Source organism: Melanaphis sacchari, unplaced genomic scaffold (assembly GCF_002803265.2).
Source record: "Melanaphis sacchari strain LSU unplaced genomic scaffold, SCAv2.0 Contig21_pilon_pilon, whole genome shotgun sequence".
NCBI lineage: Eukaryota > Metazoa > Arthropoda > Insecta > Hemiptera > Aphididae > Melanaphis > Melanaphis sacchari.
The window spans coordinates 59,255-80,530 of NW_020271096.1; the positions used below are offsets into that span (position 1 = coordinate 59,255).

Below are 21,276 nucleotides of genomic sequence, written 5' to 3' on the forward strand. Positions count from 1 at the left end.
TTATATTTATATATTATATATACATAATATACATATTATAATAGTTGTGCACATTATTATCGCCATGCCAAGGATGTTGGCCAACGGTCGTAGGTATATTATGGCGAACATTATATACCCATACGTCGGATCTATCGAAGTACGCGGGTATATCGTGCATGCTGCATACGTAATATTATTATAAATTGATTACATCTCTGTCGACCTCCATATATTGCGTTCGAATGCTAAACCCATCAAACAAATCCGTTTACCGACGCGTACATCGCTAAATAGATGCAGGCCACGACAATCCGTCTGTGCTGTGATTCCTGCGTACAGGTAGGTAGGTACACTGTACAGGTACACAATATAATATATGCGCTGGTGGTGCTCAGACGCGAATGAAAATTATAAAAATTATCACGCTCGTATCCCGGTTGGTAATATATAATAATATATTATTGTGTTATATTGATAATAATAATAATATACCGACAGAGTTTTCGTACACAATATTGGTGTACCTACCTATTGATTTGATGTTCATTGCGGTGGTCACACAGGTGCCTATTTATGATATCGACGTAGTCGATTGTTTACCAAATTTAAATACGATAAATATGTTTAAAGTTGATGATGTACCTTAACGTAGGTAACCATTGCTTTTGCTAATAGTTCATCCAAGTATCAATCGTTTTTTTCATAAAGTTATTTTATAATTTAAATCAAATATGAAATAGTGTTATATAAATGAATAATCGTCGATTATTTATTTATTTTTACTTGTAGCTATAGATTTAAAGAAAATGTAATAAGTCAGTGCGAGTTTAAATTAAGAAGTCAGTTGAAACAAATAAACTTTAAAAAGATAATAGTTTTAAATAATAACTGTAATATGAGACGTGTTTGGGTGCTTAAGCATAGATATACTATGCAAGTCTACTCCAATTTCAGACAAATATAAAAATTAATTGATCCAATCTTAAGACAATTTTAAATTTTGTGTCAAAAATATCAAGCGTAATCTAAAAACACGCAGTTTATAAATAATTTTTGTAAATACTAAAAATATGCCAACGTATAAATTTAGCAATACTACAGATAACGTCTTATCTATAACGTAATGAGCGCATTTTTTATGTATAATCGGCGTAAACAATACCACTAGTTTGGTGATTTTTCGTGTTATTACGTAGTAAAAATTGTCTAAAAGTAAGTAATTATCTAAAGGTAATAGATACGTGCACCAACAAGGTAATCTATTTAACGTATCAGGTAAGTTAACTCAATTTCTCAGTAAATTATCATGTAATTTTTTTTTTTTTTTTTTAATATAATTTTAAATATAGGTACATATTATAATATTATACTATACACAATGGCACATTTTTAAAACAATAAAATGTAGTTATTTTTCAACCTATTAAAGTCATTAAGAAATATTACCATTTGGGGCCCCCTATATGAGCTACAGTTGATCGCTGAAGCGTATATCTGTTAAAAATTGTGAAAACATCACAAAGCGGCTGAAACTACCCAAGCACAATAAAATTCTAAAACAAAATATATCATCAAAAAAATAAAGAAGATATAATTATATAATAAGTATATTATGAATTATGGTCTTATATGTACATTTTTTATCCAATTACATATCATACAATTTCGTTACTTTAATTATGACGCGGACAATCATCCATAACTGTATATTTCTAAAAATAATTGGAAATTCCGTTGCAAAATCTGTTCAGAGTCATGGCCGTTCATTTTAGTGTACAGAATTTGTAGGGAAGTATAATATTTTTTATCTATATCTCGGAAATTCTAAATTACCATAATATTAGATAATCAAATTACATATAATTAAATGATTTTAATAAAAATAAAAGTTTAACCTATTTTAACTTAACCAAATATTAATAACCAGATTATATTAGTAGATAACCTTGACCCTTCACAGTGTTCTTTCAACAGTTTTGAATATAAATTTAATTCTTATAATTTTAGAATTAAATGCAAATTAATATTATGAAATAAATATATCACGCCCGAAACATTTAAATTAAGAATATTCTTTGTTCTTTACTTTTGCAATATTTATTATACAATTTATTTAAAAATTTAAATATAACTATTACTCACATACAAATTAAATACCAAGAATAGGTAATCATTTTATGGTTTAAATTTAATTTTACTATTATTATTCTTTTATTGAAATTTTAACTATAAAATTATTATACATCCTCAATTAACATAAAATTTATAATTTTTGATCTATAATTATTAGAATTTAATAAATACGCGTGTCTTCGAAATTATAATTATGCTTAATTATCAGTTAAAATATATAAATCGTGACTTCCTATGTTAAGTACCATAAGTTATGAATAGATTGAATTGTAAAATTATATTTTTATCTAAATATCTTGTTGTGGCTAAATTAAATCTTTTAATAAATAAAAATAATATATATAAGATTAACTATAAATTCCCTAAAGAGCAATTTTCCATCTATTAATTCTTTAATGATTTTAATTTTTAAATTTATGGTTTTCTAACAAAATATCTTCTTTGTCATTGAATTGCTTAATTAAATAACATTTGTTATTTTAATACTGAATACTACAATGTTTTGATGTACGTATCCTAAATTATAATTGTTTAAGATGTTTTTATTTGTGTGTAGTTACTTAGCTACCCATAAAAAGTAAAATTAACATTATTTTTAAACAAACATACAAACTAGTGATATTATTTTAAAACATATAAATGAAATCGTCCTTTTATATTTTATATTGAAATACGATGTATAGAATGAAGAATTTATAAGCATATCTAAACAAATAAAATAAATATTTTTCAACAAAATTCCGTTTGAATATAACATTGAAATAAGAAACCGACGGTGACGTCTCTTTGAGTTTGTTTAGGGTTTTACTTTCGTTTGTACAGAGGTGAGAAAATTTATCTTATCAACAAGGCTTACCACAAAAATAAATTCATACGAATACCTACTCATATAAGAGCTTTTGATACCATCTGAATGCATCTCCTGAGTATTATGCCAAATTGTCAACATAACTTTCCGACACGCTTTTAATTGTTTATAATATTATCTGTTCAAGTTGTTTTTCACTACACTATAACCCTAACTGTTCATAGTTTTGACGTTTTATAAGTTTGGCATGCATACAATATATATATATACAGATTTTATTATTGTGTTGCCCGTAAACGTAACCCGTAACATAGGTTTTTTCGATTTACTAATGCCAATACAAAACTATTAAATCGTCGCATGGAAGTACAAAAAAAAAAGTCCAATAGAACACCGTTTTGTTATTATCCTCTATTGACGTTAACTGTTATATCCGTAGTTTAAAAGATGTTAAACGACGAAACCTGAATGAACAACTCCGGATTTCAATTGGCAGTAGAAATTAAAATATATTAATATATATGTACAGTGTTCATATTGTATACAATAAATTAAATATTTATATTAAACGTTAAACCACGCAAGACGAATGTTTGGACAATACAGAGCAGAGACTGTCTTCGTGGTGCAAACAATACACCGAGGCTGTCAACCCATTAGAACAAAACCCACGATCCGTTCATTAAGCAAAATTAATACTTTCTATTGTAGTATTGTGTTTGAACATATTTCAATGTCAACGGGAAAAATTAAATTGGGAGAACTATTTTTCACCACAAAGGTGATATTTGTAGAATTTTGATTGTATTTATTTCTATACCTAAATATAGGAATGTTTAAGAAAAATAAGAATAATTTTTAAAATATGTTTTTTTTTTTTTTTACTTTTACTTTTAAATGAAACAATAACTTATCATCGATTTAAATAACTTGTCACTCGATTTTAAAGAATTAAACATAAGTGTTGTATTACTAAACAATAATTAGTGCCTGAAAACTTAATTTATGCGGTTTCAGATTTTAAACTTCATGATGCGTCTATCAATTAAAATATAATAATTCAAATTTAAATAAGAATAAAAGTTCTATTTATTGAATTATGAAAGTAGTATATCATTAATTAAGTATGTTGCACGTATAGATAAATCTTTACTAAACATAATATAGTCACATTTTACCATCAATCAAAGTATTAAAAATTATGAATACGTATATCTATGTTAAAAAAAAAAAATGTTGAACGATAGCTATAAATTATAATATAATAAAGGTAAGTATATTAATAGAATTATTTATAACATTTTTACGCTATAAATCATTATCAATAGGTAAACTTAAGTAAATTATACGGAATATTTATTATGGAATGTTTTAAATTTACTAAGCTAAGGTTAACGTAAGCGACATGCATAGATAATAAGTAACAACTAATAAAATACATCATTAGATATAAGGTCGTTTTGAAATATAATATCAAAATAAAATGTAATCAAAGTTCATAAACTAACATGTCAACATAAACACTAAAGCTAAATTATCAAATAATTTGATCGCAATTATTTATTATTAAGTCCCGTCGTAATATTTGTTACTAGCATCTCCAAGATATTATTTTTTATATAGAAGATAAAGTTGTTGAATAATTTTTAAACAACATAATAACTAAAACTATACCTTACTAACGTTCAAAAATAAATATTTTACAAAATATATATATATATAAATTACAAATATTTATATATAACTTATAATTTGTTATTTGTTTAGAAAAATTATAGAAATATTGATATATAATAGATAATTAAATATTACTGTGAAAATAATATTATACAAAGTACAAACCAAATTTCAATAACTTTCGTTATAATATATTCATAAATTTCTAAAACACGAAAAAATATTTTTTTTAAACAATAAAGTATTTTAATTAATCTAAAATATATCAAATTTTCATTTGATGTAAAATTATGAGACAAGAATATTAACAATTAAATATTACAATCGGTTACTGTTTGATTATTTGTGAACAATAGTATAGCATGAGTGTACCCATATTAAGCACGTATGTGTACGTCAATAAATATGTGTACTGTGTAGATAACTAAAAAAATAGTAAATGTATATATATATATATATATATTTTTTATAGGAGGGTATAAAAAAATACAATAAAAAATCTAACATCATGCTTAGTTTTTACACATCAAATGTAGAAAGATGAATATTTTAGATATTGCGTGATATAAAGTTGTCCATAAATTAAATTGTTGATTAGAAGTTAAGATAAGTTAAATTATAATGAAAAACTAAAATAATACAATCAAGCGATATAACTTACTAGAGTAATTTGAATTTTAAATTATTAAAAATAGTCATCACATAAATGTAAGTCCGGTATTGACTAATAATATCTATCCATTTATCAGTTAGAAACCTAACTGTCTCTGTATAAAATATATTACCCAAAATCGCGTGAATCAGTGACGTAAACTGGGTGGTGCAAATATAGCATCTGCACCACCAAATCTAAAATATTTTGGTCCAAAGTATGTTTTTGTACCACCGGAAAATCATTGAAATAAAATGTGTATACCTATATTTATAATTTTGTAACTATCTTTTTTTGTATAATATATACATAAACAGATACAAAATTGTAATTTTCGTGCATGTATTGGACCTCATAAATTAAATTATTATCCCTATATATATTCTAAAATTGCAGTGTAACCGCCATAGATAATTAGATTATTATTTATGGTAACCACAGAATTCTGTGGTTACCAAATAATTATAAATAATAAATTCAAAATATATTTATTATTTAAAGAAATATATTATGGGAAAATACATAGTATATTAGGAAGTTGGATTATTAGTGTTTCGGAAATTATAGATTAAGAATATATGCCTCTGCACCACCAGAAATTGGGTTCAATTTATGCCACTACCGTAAATAATTGTATGCTACACTGTATACTTTATCTAAATGTATTTACTGAACATTTTAAGTTGTAATACTTGGATTATATTAACTCGTCTAAATAATTTGTCGTATCTATTTTTTGAATTATATTTGATGTATTTAGTGATTTCAATTTACATTATTTAATTTTAATGATTAAGTAACTTTTTAGAGTTAAGTAGCTTTATTTTAACTTTTATCCGAATTTATGGTTATAATTAATTATAGATAATACTTTCGGAAATATGTAACATTCACAGTTATTGATAATTTCATGATAATTATACATTTATTTTTATTCATACATTATTTTAAACTCTGGTCTACAAAAATTGGATAAATTATATTTCATGCAGTTAAAAACATTTAAATTAATTGTAATTGGAAAACAATTATTGTAACGTGTATTACATATTTTTAATAGTGTACAAGATGTTTCACTAAGTTAATTCCCGGTAACGTTATAATAGTAATTTGTAAAGTATCCAATAAAGATTTTGAATGTTGATATTCAAAAAGGAAAATTATGTACAAGCCTACTGATATTAAGAAAAGTGATAGTTTGTGTTGTAAATAGTTTGCTTACTCAGTGTGACATTTCTTAACATACAACATTAAATTAAGCATTTTCCATTGTTAACACAATATCTGATAATTTCATAATCCAAAAACTTAATTATAATTAGTGTCGGTTTAAAATATCAACTTTAGCACTGATACCCTCTTAATACAGTATTGAATCGCAATAGGATGTAAATAATACAATAGATATTATATTTGTAGAAAACGTGATTCTTCCCTTTAAACCAACGAAGTGATAGTTGTATCCATGTGAAACTAAACTAAGAGACATTTCATAAATGATAATCTATAGTCTATACTCTATACACTAGTTGTCAAGATATAAATCAACAATTATTCGCCTTCATAGTCGGAATAACAATACACAATTATTGCGGTAGAATATGATCGGGTCGCATGATAAAACACTTGTACATCATAATATCATTAATATCATTAATGTCATTAGTAAACGTTATAGTCTATAGGTATTTTGTATATTGTTGAGTTTTAAGCAGCAATCCAAATTATAAGCTACATTTATTTTATAACAATAAACCGCATATTTTGTACACTCGTTTGGTCCTTTGACCGTACACATTTAAACATTTTTATCGACAATTATTAAAAGTTCTTAATGTAAGGCCACACGGCGAGTAAAAAAAAAAAAAAAATCCAATTCACAATAATATGACTACCACTTTTTGATAAAAATTCCGTTTAAATCATAACATAGTCATCATAAGTGACATCACAACAAACTTGTTGAGTAATTTGTAACTATAATGTCAAGGCAATAACAGTTTTAATGAAATTTGAATTCAAATCCACAAAAACTAACTGAGATACTTGTTTGTTAATATTTTCTTAATAAATCATTAGTAAACACAAAGTACTCGTATTTGAGTGTATAAGAAATTTATCTGTTAAAGTAAATAAATATACAGTAATGTTATCACAAGGAACTAAGTTGAATTAAACAATGCGTTTACTTTGATAAATTTTAGATATTAGAAAGTACCGTCAATTCGTATTTTTGATTATAAATTAGTCGAATAAAATTAAGTATCCAAAATAATTAACAATTAACATTTTTAAATTAATTTTAATATTTTATTTACCTTCACAGTGATTTTTTTTTTTTTTTTAATTAAAGTACTCTGAACCGTTCAATTTTGTTTAAAAAACCATCAATTTTCTGCGTTAAGATATACATTTGAAAACAAAGAAAAAATTGATCTCATCGCGTGGTATGAGTAAATTGCCGAGAACCAGTTACAATCGATGAATTAATAAAATGTACGTTGAGCATAAAGTATAAGCCATTGGATAAAATATTATTATCTATTATATAACATTAAATATACAAAATCGCGTAGAATATAATTTCTGCAGACTTGAAACACGACTCCAAGCTGAACGATACACAATAGCGGGTATGCACATATGTGCGTGTATAGGAAAAAAAATTAGTCACGTCCTTCGACTTTTGCCACCTTATGAACCGAAACAGATAATATAGAATGCGACTACGGCACAACTGTCATATGTACAGCATCGGATTCGAGGAACAAAAAAAAAAAGGAAACAAAAGTTTGTCGAGAGTGTACAATATAATAAATCGCGATGGCAGTTATGGTACGTGGTGTATTGCAGATTTGAAAAATATCGTGTCTGATAAACGTGTGTCTAATATAATACTATATAATATAAAAGCGCCAAACATATATTTTACAGCTGCTCCAAAAGCAAAAAGTAATAAGCAATTCCTTTTTTTTCTTCAACAACGACTTACGTTTTTACTGATATCCTGATATCCTTGTATATGTAAACGTTATTTAATACGTATTTAATTGTTAAATAGTATAGACAGTGTAATGCCTAATTCACGATAATTAATAACTAGTATAATGGTCTATAATTTCGACGAGCATCCGTGTTCCGTATTTTATACTCACTAAATTTGGAAAATACAGAAACATTAGTTGTTTTAAATATTTCCCTTTCATTTTAAATTTGTTTAAAAATTAATCGCTATAAATTTTCTAATATTAATTTTAACATACCATATTTTAATTATTTAATTTACAAATAATCAAATAATACAATGAATTTTCATAAAAATTAATAAAATTATTATAACCATTGTATCTTATCGATTTTATTGTTGTTTAAATACGTATATATTAAATACCAAATTATACTGTTCAATTTGATAAAGTTGTTATTAAGGATTGATTTTTAATTGTTTGTGGCGTTCGTTAATGGTACTGGATGCACGCCTATAAATTATCATACATTATGTTTGATAATATTTGTCCGTATGAGTTTTAATCATTCAAGTATCGAACTTATTTCAAATCATTCAAGTTCACTCAATATTATTTTTAATCAAATAAAACACTGATTAAAAAGTATAACCTAACAATTTTCAAGTATTAATAACATTATTAACCGTTTTAAAAAAAATTATCCTCTTTTATCATTATAGTGCTTGTATAGTCATCTTCCAATTATAGTTCATTCAAGTACAAATTTATTTATTTTCTTATATTTTATCTAAAATTTACATTTTTTTTTTATTTTATAGTGATATTTTATAAAATCCACACACAAATTGTATATTTTATTTGTATACTAACGCTTTGATTCGATAATTTATAAATTTATATTACATAAATAATATTCGTAAAAACGTATCCATTAATGTACCTATCTATTCAGATTTCCTATGTATGAAAAAGATATTTTTCATAAATGTGTAAGACACACAAAATATATATAGACCGCCAACATGCATACTAATACAGATTATGAAATCATCCCGGATTGCAGTATCAATATTATTTCAAAAATATAAAATATTTCCAAATTTCGATTATAATCATTTACTTGTAGATAATAATGTAAGAACAGTATACTATACCACCAAATGTTATATTGTGTTAAAAGTAGTATTAGGTAAGATTATAACAATATTTTGAAAAAAGTAAGAGAACAATTTAATAAAATAACTCTTTTAAATCTGTATTTCAATTCATAAAATAGTCGTGCAATTTCGCTATGGTAAAATAAATCTTCACTATTGTTTCACAATAATCTTTAACTATCGTTTTTATTGATGTCCATTGCAATTAGATGTGGCGGAAAAGTGAAATCTCATTGCTAGCGTAATAATAAGTACAAAAAAGAAGGCAAGTGGGTTAGCGGTTGCATGCTTATTTCATGTGTTAATTACGCAAGTTTGTATAGATTACTATTATTATTATTTTTATTATTTGTTTTTTCATTTTTTATTTTTGTTTTTACTCCGCCGGTATATTTTAACAACGTGGGATAAATATTTTTAAACATCGAAAGTTGTTTGTATTTAAACTTCATCATGTAATCATATTATTCAATACACAAATTACATATTATGTCAATCGTAAAAACTAAGTCGTTCTCAAACAATACATCATAGGGTAAAAAGACTAGATTAGGTAAGGTTTAGAAACAACTTTTTAATAGTGTTTTGGCTTAATATTTAAATCAATTGTTTTCTAAGTTGTGATTCGCGTGTGAATATTTCAAAAACTTATTTAATATTATAATATTAACTTCCTACTTTTTCTTCGACCACCGTGTATGTATAACGATGATAAATAAAATTTATATATATCTTCGTAATGGACTTCTAATTTCCTTCTAATTACGGTAATTAATCATAACGATACTGTGTTATTTAGATAATATGATGGACATAATTGATATTACGTTAAAATAAACAAGTTTAACCGTATATTTTACTTATCTGAAATCTGTAGTACAACTTATAGTTCGGTGAGCGAAAGATGATAAATTTAATTCAAGATAAAAGTACAAATTACCTACAATACTTACAAAAAGTATGATAACTTATTCTGAGAACTTTTATGCTATGGATATTATATATAATATATAGATGAAAAAAAATTTATGTTAACCGTGTATTGAACTCATAATGTTTTGTTTTGTTTTTGTTTTTTTAGTTTATCAATTTAATAATATTTACTTACGTTCTACAGTATAATTCTTCGACTGTCGTCTGAATATTTTCGAAAATATTTTATCGATTACAAACGTGGGTATCACCGTCATGTCGACGCGATGATATTACTGACGATGGAAATTTAAAACAATTGAATATACACTGCAAGTGATGGTATATATTGTATGTGCATTAATTAATAAACAATAGTTGTATGTATGCAACCATAAAACCACAAGACTTATTAAAAATAAAAAATTTATTTTCAGTGTGTTCACGAATGGCAGGATTAAGATTATATTCTAAGACACGTTTGAATGTGACTGAATAAAGCGACCGGCGAATGCACCAATTATTGGCCGAGAAGAGGACATGCCGCGTGCTTTTACACCGACCGCGTGGAGGGGAACAACACGTTTAAAATATAATATATATTATTATTATTATTATTATTATTATTATTATTATCACATAATATCGTGTACCATGTATTTTGTATGTCGCGTTGTATAACCGATAGCGTACATTATGAACAATATCGTAATAATAATAATAATAATAATATGTTCTACAACAAAAACACGACCGTGCTTGCGGGCTTTCGATCCCTGGGCTCGTCGAGTCCTTGGTGGCAGATCACATTGGCGTATATATTGCTCTGGCGTGGCCCGCGTTTTGTAACAAAAAGAAACGGTTTTTAAAAGCAACGTCCAATCCCGTGATAGTAATAATATAATATTACAATACCTATTATACGCGCATCCCGGCGGGTACGACAATGTTTTGACTCTGTCCCCGCAAAATGTAATTATATCAAGACACAGAAAACCGTGTTAACTCGTGTACGATACGCGTACTTGAAACTAGTTTAGACACGAAATTATGCGTGAAAATTATGTTGTATAATGATGAGATAAGAATATCAAACTACACAACGGACGGATAAAAATGGTAATTTAAATAAAATTATTTCTACGTCAAATACCCGCGACTTATTATTGTGTGATGACAAGTAGGTACGCGAAAATGTCAAATGGTCCGGAACGTCAATATAATTTATCTGAACTAAAAATAAATTATAAACTTTATCCGAGTTTAACGACTTAACGAAAAATAAGTTAAACTATAAATAACTAAAAATTGACATTTCTGTAACACATCATCTTTCTAAGAAAAACCAATGACAACACACGAGAAAACTTTCAACGCTATTAGTTTTTTTTTCTTTTTTTTAAACAAACCCGTTTATTAGGGTATATTGATTAGCCTAATTATATTATTTTCGCAACAACTATATTCCGTATTATTTATTTGGTCAATGTATGTAAAGTTAATAAAGTATTTAGGAGGTAGATACCCCCATGCTGTAATTTTTTATTAAATTATTTGTCCAACTTTTAACGATAAAGTCCAATAACTAACTAGAAATATTTTTATAAACAATAACATTTAAGTTATATTTAAGTGATAAAATAATAAAGCCATATTTAAATTGTTTTATTATGTATACTGTACAATGTGTATACCATCATTGTTATAATCTTTTTTAATGACGTAAACATTTAAATTTACTATGAAAGGTAATAATATATATAATATTATATTTGGTTAGTTGGTATTTTTTATAACATGTGTATGTATATTATATTAATATTATTTCATCGTTTGATTTATTATAATTAGTTTACTATTACTTAAAATTCTCCTTGTTTATATCTTTAATTTATCTAAGAATTAATTTTTTCAATAACTTTAAAAAATATTTATCCCTTTTTAAACCAAAATGAAGTTATTAATAAAACATAGGTTTTATTTAAAAAAAAAAAAAATAGAATTTTGGATAAAATTGCACCACAAACAAAGATAGTAACTAAGAAAAATAACTAACAAATTTAAATACATTTTCATAATATATTTTACTTAAAACTGGAACTTTGAAAAGTATTTTATGCAAACAAAATATTTGTAGTGAATATGATTATGTAATACTACGATTAATAATAGATACCTATTTTTTTTCTTTTATAACATTTATCATAATTTTACAATTTTTATTAATTTTAACACAGTATAATAATATTTCCTTCACATATATGTTATGGCTCAATTACAATTATTCACATGAATTACAATTAAATTAATTTAACTGTTTAAAAATTACCTATATATTTTATAAAATTTTCAACAAATGTATTATTATTGAGATAAAACACATTATTAAAATCGATTTTATTAATTCGCTTGAATTTTAAATGATCAGATTGATCATCTCAAAATATTAACATTTTATTGTAGCACCACACTGAAAAAAGTCACAACTGACTTTTGTAAACTGAAGCGGTTAATGATCTTATGCGGTAAAGAGAGAATAAAAATATTTTTTCAGTTTTAAAATATAAACATTACAACCCTATGATGAAATGTTTGTAAAAAAAATTGTTTAATCCTAACTTTTACTTATTAAATAAAATGGAACTTTACTTTCTACCAAGTCAGTGAGATTAGGTTTTACTATTCTTTTGTTTTTAGTTTAGTATCTATAGTATATATATTTTTTCATATAGGCCGAGATGTGAACTTTTGCTGGCCTCAGCTAAAGATCGGAAAATGCTGCATACTACGCATACGATTCAAATTTCAGAACACCCACAGGCGGCTATTTGTTGGCATCGAGTCAGCCCGACGCCGTTCAAGTACCTATAAAACGCATTATTATAATATCAAATAAATAATATTGCAAACGGCAGACCCATTAGGAGCATAAAATACTGTCCTTGGCCGGCTATATTTAATATATCCTTACAGAATCCGTAACCGTATGAATATTATAACCCGTATAGACAAAGCTAATATTCAATACACACACTCCAATGATTAACGTTTCCACGAGGCATGACTTTCAAATTTAAATTTATGCGCATTGCGCTATATATAATATACTGTATATGATATTATAGGGCTCTAAATTTATAGGGCGTTTTTTAAAAATCATTAAACGTAGATAATATTATATTATTATTCTGATTCAATTAATAGTTAACTTGGTTGCTACAACTACTTTTTCCCGAGCTGTCACATAATCAGCTACTAATAAATTTTTAATGAAATATATTTTCATAACATTCAATGGTAATGACTAATGACCCATCATTAGTATTAAATTACACTGAAATTTAATGAGCTAGTTTATTCAAATAGGTACTTAATATATTCCACTTTTAAAACTTTGCTAATTTTCTTTTAAAAAATAAGCGAATTCATAAAATATTAAAATCAATAATAATAACTTACATTTATTTTTTTTGTTTAATTGTGATTATAATAGCATTATACCTATATATAATAATATAGATTAAGACATTGTTAAAGTAAATTAAGTTATTTACTGACTATATATATATATATATATTATAGTTAATGCATTTTTTTTTATGTTTTACAGAATTCTAATAACTTTATAATTTTATATGAATATGTAAAACATTTTTAAAATTTAATCTATTGTGTTAAAGTTTTGAGTTGGGTCATTCTGTATTTACTATTGATTAATATCAAATCATAATATGCATAATTAATTTCGCTGTCTTATCAAAATTATATAAACTACTTAAGCTGTCTTTATTTGTTGAATTTCAGACCATAATGTGTACAGTCATTAAGAAAATATTACAAACACACGTTCATATCAAAAATTGATTTTTAGTCTAATTTCCAAACCAGTTGTACTATTGCAAGCATTAAACAAGCTGTCCATGCGGAAATGAATAAAACGAAACGATGATAGCCTTGATGGTAGCTGCATTAGATACCACATTGGGTCAGAAATACATCTTAAATATTTTATTGATATTTGACTTCATTATACGAAACAAAGGAAAAAATTTAGTATAACTTATACCTACTGTTAAATGTTCATATTATTAAAGTATCCAAAAAAAAAACTAATGATTTTAGTTTTTCTATTTTATTAATATTTAAAATATTTAGACAGCATAATTTTTCGAGTACTCGACTTGAGGACACCATGACTAATATTTTTTGAAATCAGCTGTCCACATTTTAGCCTTCCCGATAATTACAGACTATCGTAATCATGACAACCATAAAATATATTTGTCACACGTGGAGTGTGTGAAAATGGGTGCTGAAGAACACTGAACACCTACAGCGTGAAAGTTGTACTGAATTTCTTCTATTCGTTAACTATTTTAAAAGAAGAAAAAAATAATGTTTACTAAAACCAATTACATAATATGTTACGCTTATATATTGTATTGGTATGTGAAATAAATTTTGAAAAAATAAAATTGTATTTCGAAAATGTACTTGTAATTGACTATAACGTCTTTATTTTGAAATATTTTGCTCTCAAATTAATATTTATTTGATATTATCTCAACACGTAAAACGATTACTTAATTGTGTAATCAATATGTAATTTTTAATAATATATAAATAATTTTTAAGTCACACAAACGAATTATTATGAAAGTATTGCGCATCAACGTATCTCTATAGAGTAATGTGTATACAGTATGTATTAAAAAATAAAGACTCAAATACAAAATATATTAGGTACTAAAACTTTGATCGTATTAATAAAATTATATTGACAATAAGATATAAGCTTTATTGAAATGAATTGTAGAATAGTGTACGTTTAACATGATTCATACAGAATTATTTTATATACAAGTAGTTGCATTAATTATACTAGGTAATTTAGTAATTAAAACTTTTTATTATATGTTTTCAAATATAGAAGGTAGTTATATAATTTCAATATAACATATAATAGTTAATAGACGTGTTAAATTTATACAGTTCTAGTGTTATAATTAAACACGTCATAAAATTATCCATAAACCTAAATCCTACATGATTTTTCTTAAATTACTTTAATAGATATTTTGCCTTACCACGTGCTAACCACAGAGCATAACATAGCTCAGATCCCCGAACAAGATAAGTTAACGAGAAAGGTCGAAAAAAAATTACCCTCAAATAAAACCCTGTCCGGTAGTTTTTCATTTAACAAATAATCTAATTACTGTCTTTTCAACTGATTAAGATCGATTTTTTTTCCTACAAAAATGTACAATCCACATTCTTGTAAGCTATATAATATTATCTATAATTAAATTTCGTTGTTAGTTAAACACATATTAAATTTGAATTAATAATATCAACAGTAAAAGCATATTTTTATCAAACTAAAAATATAATCAGTTACATAATTATACAAAAAAAAAAAAAAAATGAACAATAAATATACACCGTGACAGTAGGTAGTAATCAATTTTTATATCGTTTAAAACTAGTGATGAAATATTATTAGAAATTGTAGAACAATTCCACATACAAAAAAAATAAATAAATAACTTCATTTTTAATTATTAATTAACAATTTGTCCAAATTGTAAATAAGTACAAATTACATTAATACGTAAAATATAAATTAAAATAAATTAAATTAATTAGCTACATTTCAAAAAAACTAAAGACTTGAAGAAAGAACCCATCCAGTAATAAGACATTATGTGATTAACTCTAACTTTTAGATTGTTATGGGTAATGATAACAATATTTAAGTCAAAAAAGCTTACATGAAATAAAATATATAGGTACCCTAACATTCGAGTTGTCATTGAATATTAATCTTTTTAATTGGACTTATTCATATGAATATTTAATATTTATATTATAGATACCTTTACTCCATAAATATCTTATACAGCTTGTATAATTTTTTATCACCCGTTATAAACAAAAAATACTGACCATCAGGGTCAAAGATCAGTCATTGTTTTGACACAGCAATTAATATTATAATGATATGTTAAGGACTTACCAATCCTATACCCTATTAGAGAACCGAAGTGCTTTTAGGTGTATATGGATTGATAGGTTGTCTTATAGTTTATGGTTTGCTATTCTTTTATATGATCAGTTATGTCTGTGCTTAACTGCCAATAGGTCATGGATAAGTATGTGCCAGACTAAGTCTGAAAATGGAGTTGGACGCCTCGATTTTTCTCACCTTAGTGCTCAGGTGTTAAAAATACATCAACTAAATAAAATCAAGGTTTTCCATCAATAAACAAACGCCTGTGACTAATCAATAACGTTTCAATTCATTTTTAAGCATCGACACGAGAATCATATTATCAGATCAATCATTAAACACATCATTATTGAAATAATCAAACAATATCTATATATATATATAAATGCATATTTGATGAAATTTATCTGAAATCGAAATCGATATCGATATTGAATACATGTATTTTATTTACATTTTATTTTTTATTTTATTTATTTATTTATTATTATTATTATTATTATTTTTTTTTTTTTATTATGGTTATTTTTAAAGAACATAAAAACTATCAATTTAATATCATTAAAATCTATAGTATTGTATGCATTTGTTACGAAATCCGATAAATGCATATTTAATATTTTTTATCGCATATTCTTTAAGTCTTGTTACTATTTTTTTTAAAACATATTTTAATTACTGAAAATTTGATTATTTTTATATACCTACTTACATTATTACAATGAAAATAATAAATTCAATACTCATAATTAATATAAAGCATGTTTTCATAGTAACTAATAATTCTATACAAAATAAGTTTAATATACATAACTTTTATTTTAGTTTTTATTTGAACGCTTTCTAATTATGAACAATACTAATATAGAAACTGCATTTTTATTTACTAGCTTTAATAATTCTATTTAATTAAATAAACACATATAAAACTATTAATAATTATGTTTATCAAAACATATTTTATCACAGAACTATTTTTCAATACTATAATTATTCAAATGTTAAAGTGAATTAAAAATGAGAAAATAAATCAGTTACCCAAAATCATTTACTTACTTTATGATTTTATCAAAATACAGATAATCAGTTTAATACGTTTGTATTGAATATAAATATTTCATTAGAGCTTATACGAACTACAGACGAATCGTTGGGGGGCTAATCGACAACATTCCCGGCGTACTAAAAGTTGACCCCCTACGGTTACAATGCCAAAAATGTTGGAAAAAAATAAACCATTCAAAAGTTCCGGTAAAGTGGTGTTTCCCAACAGGACACCTGTAGTGATAAAATCATTGAAAAAATCTTTTAGCCCACAATTATTTTGTTGTACTTTTTCTCAGTTAAACAGCGTAACACAATTTTTATTATTTTAGCATCACTATTTTCTCTTATATATGGATAATTGTGCTATACAGTTATAGATACGCACTCATACAACATACGTGTAAATTACCTATTAAAAAAATTAATAAGTAGTTTTAACTACTAAAATATAAAATATTGCATCAGAAAAAATATTTTTAATGCAAATTAATTTGGTATTATTATAACTACTACATATAAAAAAAAAAAAATCAAAAATCCTGTTGGTTTTTAATTTTTTAGAACTTGAAAATTTAATATTATGAAACGAGTGAAATGTTTTTAAGTATTCAATTAATTCGTTTATTGTACAATGTAATACTGATTAAATTAGATACTTTATATAATGTATGTATATCTCACCAATTGCCGAGATACAATGTTATTTACATTGTGATATTATAGCGAGGCGTATACACACAAATTAGTTTATAAATTTGAGATTAGTGACCTTGAAATCAGTGAAACTGTACATTGTATAAAAATAAAACTTGATAAATTGGTATTTTTTTTAATCGAACTGATTTATCAGCATTAATATTTAAATCTATCAAAACCACTAACTGTAAGTATTTTGTATAATTTTTTTTTTTTACTTGAACATATATTTAAATATTAATATACATATTATTCTTTGTTACAATAGAAAATTATTAATGTAAAATATAATTTTATATACACGAACAAAATAATAATGATAATGATACTCCCGCTAGAAATGTTTGCTAAGTAACAATTTAATAAAAAAATAACTCCTTTGTTTCAATGAATTAATAATGGAATTTATATTTTCAACTTTATTATACGTACTTGTTCTTAAAAAATATAATTATATGCTATGATAAATATTTTATTGGTCGTTAAGCATGATTTAATTCACAAACTAAAATATCTACTATGTCAGTGGTTCCCAATATTTTTATTCTACGCCCCTTTATAGATTTTCAAAAATCTCATGCTCCTCCCTTAAATTAGAGTTTAAAAGACTTTTTATTGTTTTAATGATAAAAATATTTATTTTTTTCATCATTTTAAAAATAAAATGTATATCAACTTAATAATTAATAATACAATTTTTATATTTTTAAATATATACATTTTATAAATATTTTTATATTAAATATTGTTTATAAAATAAATTTAATGAGAAATTTGAGATTATTTTTTTTCACCAAGTCCATAATCCGTAGAAAAATTTTCTATAATACTTTTATTGTTTGTAAAATGGCATAATTATTTTAACGAAAAAATTCTCGTTATTTCATCATTTTATTCTCCCCGTACAGTATCTAAATATTATAAATTCTCCTTTAGCCACGGTTGGAAACTACTGTGCTATATAATTTATAGAAGAAAAAAATATATTTATAAATATTGGTTATTTTGTGGTAACACTTATACTTACTGTGGTTAATGAACCATGATTTTGTGATTGATAAAAAAATAATACGATTGATCTAGGTAATACTTATTGGCTATTTTATAGTGTTTTGATATATCATATTGTCAGTCTAATATTTCTGTAGTGACTTAGTTTTTCATAGTTACACAGCATTATTGGAAATGATGTACTTATAGTGCATTGTTAATGATAGAGAGTGGAAATTTATTAGTCAGCCCTGGGTTGTTAACAAATGAAACCATTATAATAAATAAACGAATATGTATGTTCAGTACCCAATCGGATATGAGCTGCGAATGGTAATAAATTCAATTAAATTAAATCCAGTCAAATTTGGAAACAAATTAGTTAATTACATATAGTTTTCCATTGTTATGTGTGTGTCACTTTTACAATGACCCCAAGCTTAATGCACATGACTATCTGTTTATTTTTGCTGTGACCGAATAACCTTATGATCATTCCTGGCGAGTTTTGTGTTATTCCGTATGTAGATAAATAGTTATATTACCCATAATTATTATAAATCACTATTCGTTAGATTTAATATTTCAATTTTCAGTTTTATTTTAAACTTTTTACTAAATTAAACATATTTAAAAATAAAATAAAAGATACGTGAGCAAATCTGCAGAGTTTTATAATTAACCATATTTTAGTACAACGGTGTTTGAATTTGTTAATGGATTAAATTTACTTAACATTATTGTATCTACTACAGATTAGAGTAAAAAAAAAGCGTCTGATTCACTTGTATTGTCAAGCTACATATTATTTTCATGGTCGAGTAAAAATATATGATAATATCTAAAAAGGAAATGAACCACAGATGTTTTGAACATAATTATTTTATTTTTTGACATTTTTTCCCCTTTCAATCGTTTTTTTTTTCTCTGTGTGATTGACAAATCGCAACAGAATACTGCAAAAACACGAATCGAAGGCCTAGTGACACTTCAATGTACGACGACGCTCGTTGCTCGTTCGTTCACGGTTATAACAGTCGGAACCTTTCACCGGCTGTATCCATTAATAGATTCTCCGAGCAAATGTGTTCGCTGCCCGCACACGATCAATCATAACATAATAATAAAATAATACCGTATTTTATAGTACCTACGATAATAAATGTGATCGAAATAATAAATATACATATATAGGTAACGAAAAAAAAAAAACAATATTATCAGCAGGTAATACACGTGGTTTGTCCATCAACTGTGCCAGATTTAAAAACCAGATGGCCCCTTCGGGTAATTTTTATGCCATCGTTACAATACAGTAAAATCGAGGACATTATACTCTTAATCCAATTACGCTGCGTACGTACAATGTACCGTATTGTCCGATGAGGATGCAAAACAAATGTTTCCAGACACAAAAATTTGTCGATACGGAAGTTAAAAGTAACAGTGCAAACCTCTAGGCGAAAATGTAACCAACTTTTTTTTATAGGATATAATATATTCCTATACCTACATATATTATTATTATATACGTAATAAAAATAGTATCATACAAATAATAATATGGACATGTCGTATTGTTTTTATGAACAATCTAATAATCGTTACAAAGGACACTATTTGCACCAAAAGTACATATTTTTTTTTTACTTAATAACCGTGATGAGTGTTCTAGAGAAACACATTATCTATTATGGTGTATTCAAAAATTAATCATAATACTATATGTATTATGTATGTACTTTAAGTCAATAACAATTGAAATAGGTTCCACGAATTTATTCGATGCTATAATATATACTACAAGCACTAAAAAGTTGCTTGTCTTTTAATTATTACTAAGACCAGAGGCGACAAAATATTCTAAAGTATAATTATTAATATCCTTCACTATACTTCCGTGACGTTAATATAGATGAAAATGAGCCTAGTTAAGTTAGTTCCAAGAATCTAAACCTCCAAACAATGTCTACGATCCTTTGCGGCTTTGATGGGTAAGAATATTGTGGTTGAATCTCCCTTAGACTTAATGGCAGAGTTTACAAGTAGACTACCAATCCCTTACCTTGAGTACCCTCTTTCATTCATAGAAATACGTACAAAGATCAAGAATATGAAGGGTATATACTACATCTAAGCTCTTCAATATTAAAACCCGAAAACTTTAGAAAATTCAGCAGTGCAATAATTTTCATAATAACTACATAGTACATGAATATAAGTACCAATATGGAAATAAA

The 21,276-nt window shown here is 25.3% G+C and overlaps 1 protein-coding gene across 7 annotated transcripts in view; it reads right to left on the reverse strand.

Moving 5' to 3' along the window:
- The window catches only part of LOC112594037 (organic cation transporter protein-like), a 54,181-nt gene that overhangs the window by 5,591 nt on the left and 27,314 nt on the right, over positions 1–21,276 (reverse strand). Inside the window, exon 1 of one of the 7 annotated variants that reach the window (XM_025338639.1) lies at positions 10,487–10,786. The exons of the other annotated variants lie outside the window; for them this stretch is intronic. Within the exon in view, the coding sequence (XP_025194424.1) occupies positions 10,487–10,568 (82 nt within the window). The 5' untranslated portion in view covers positions 10,569–10,786. Of the gene's footprint in view, positions 1–10,486; positions 10,787–21,276 lie in introns of those variants that run through there. 7 annotated transcript variants of the gene reach the window in all.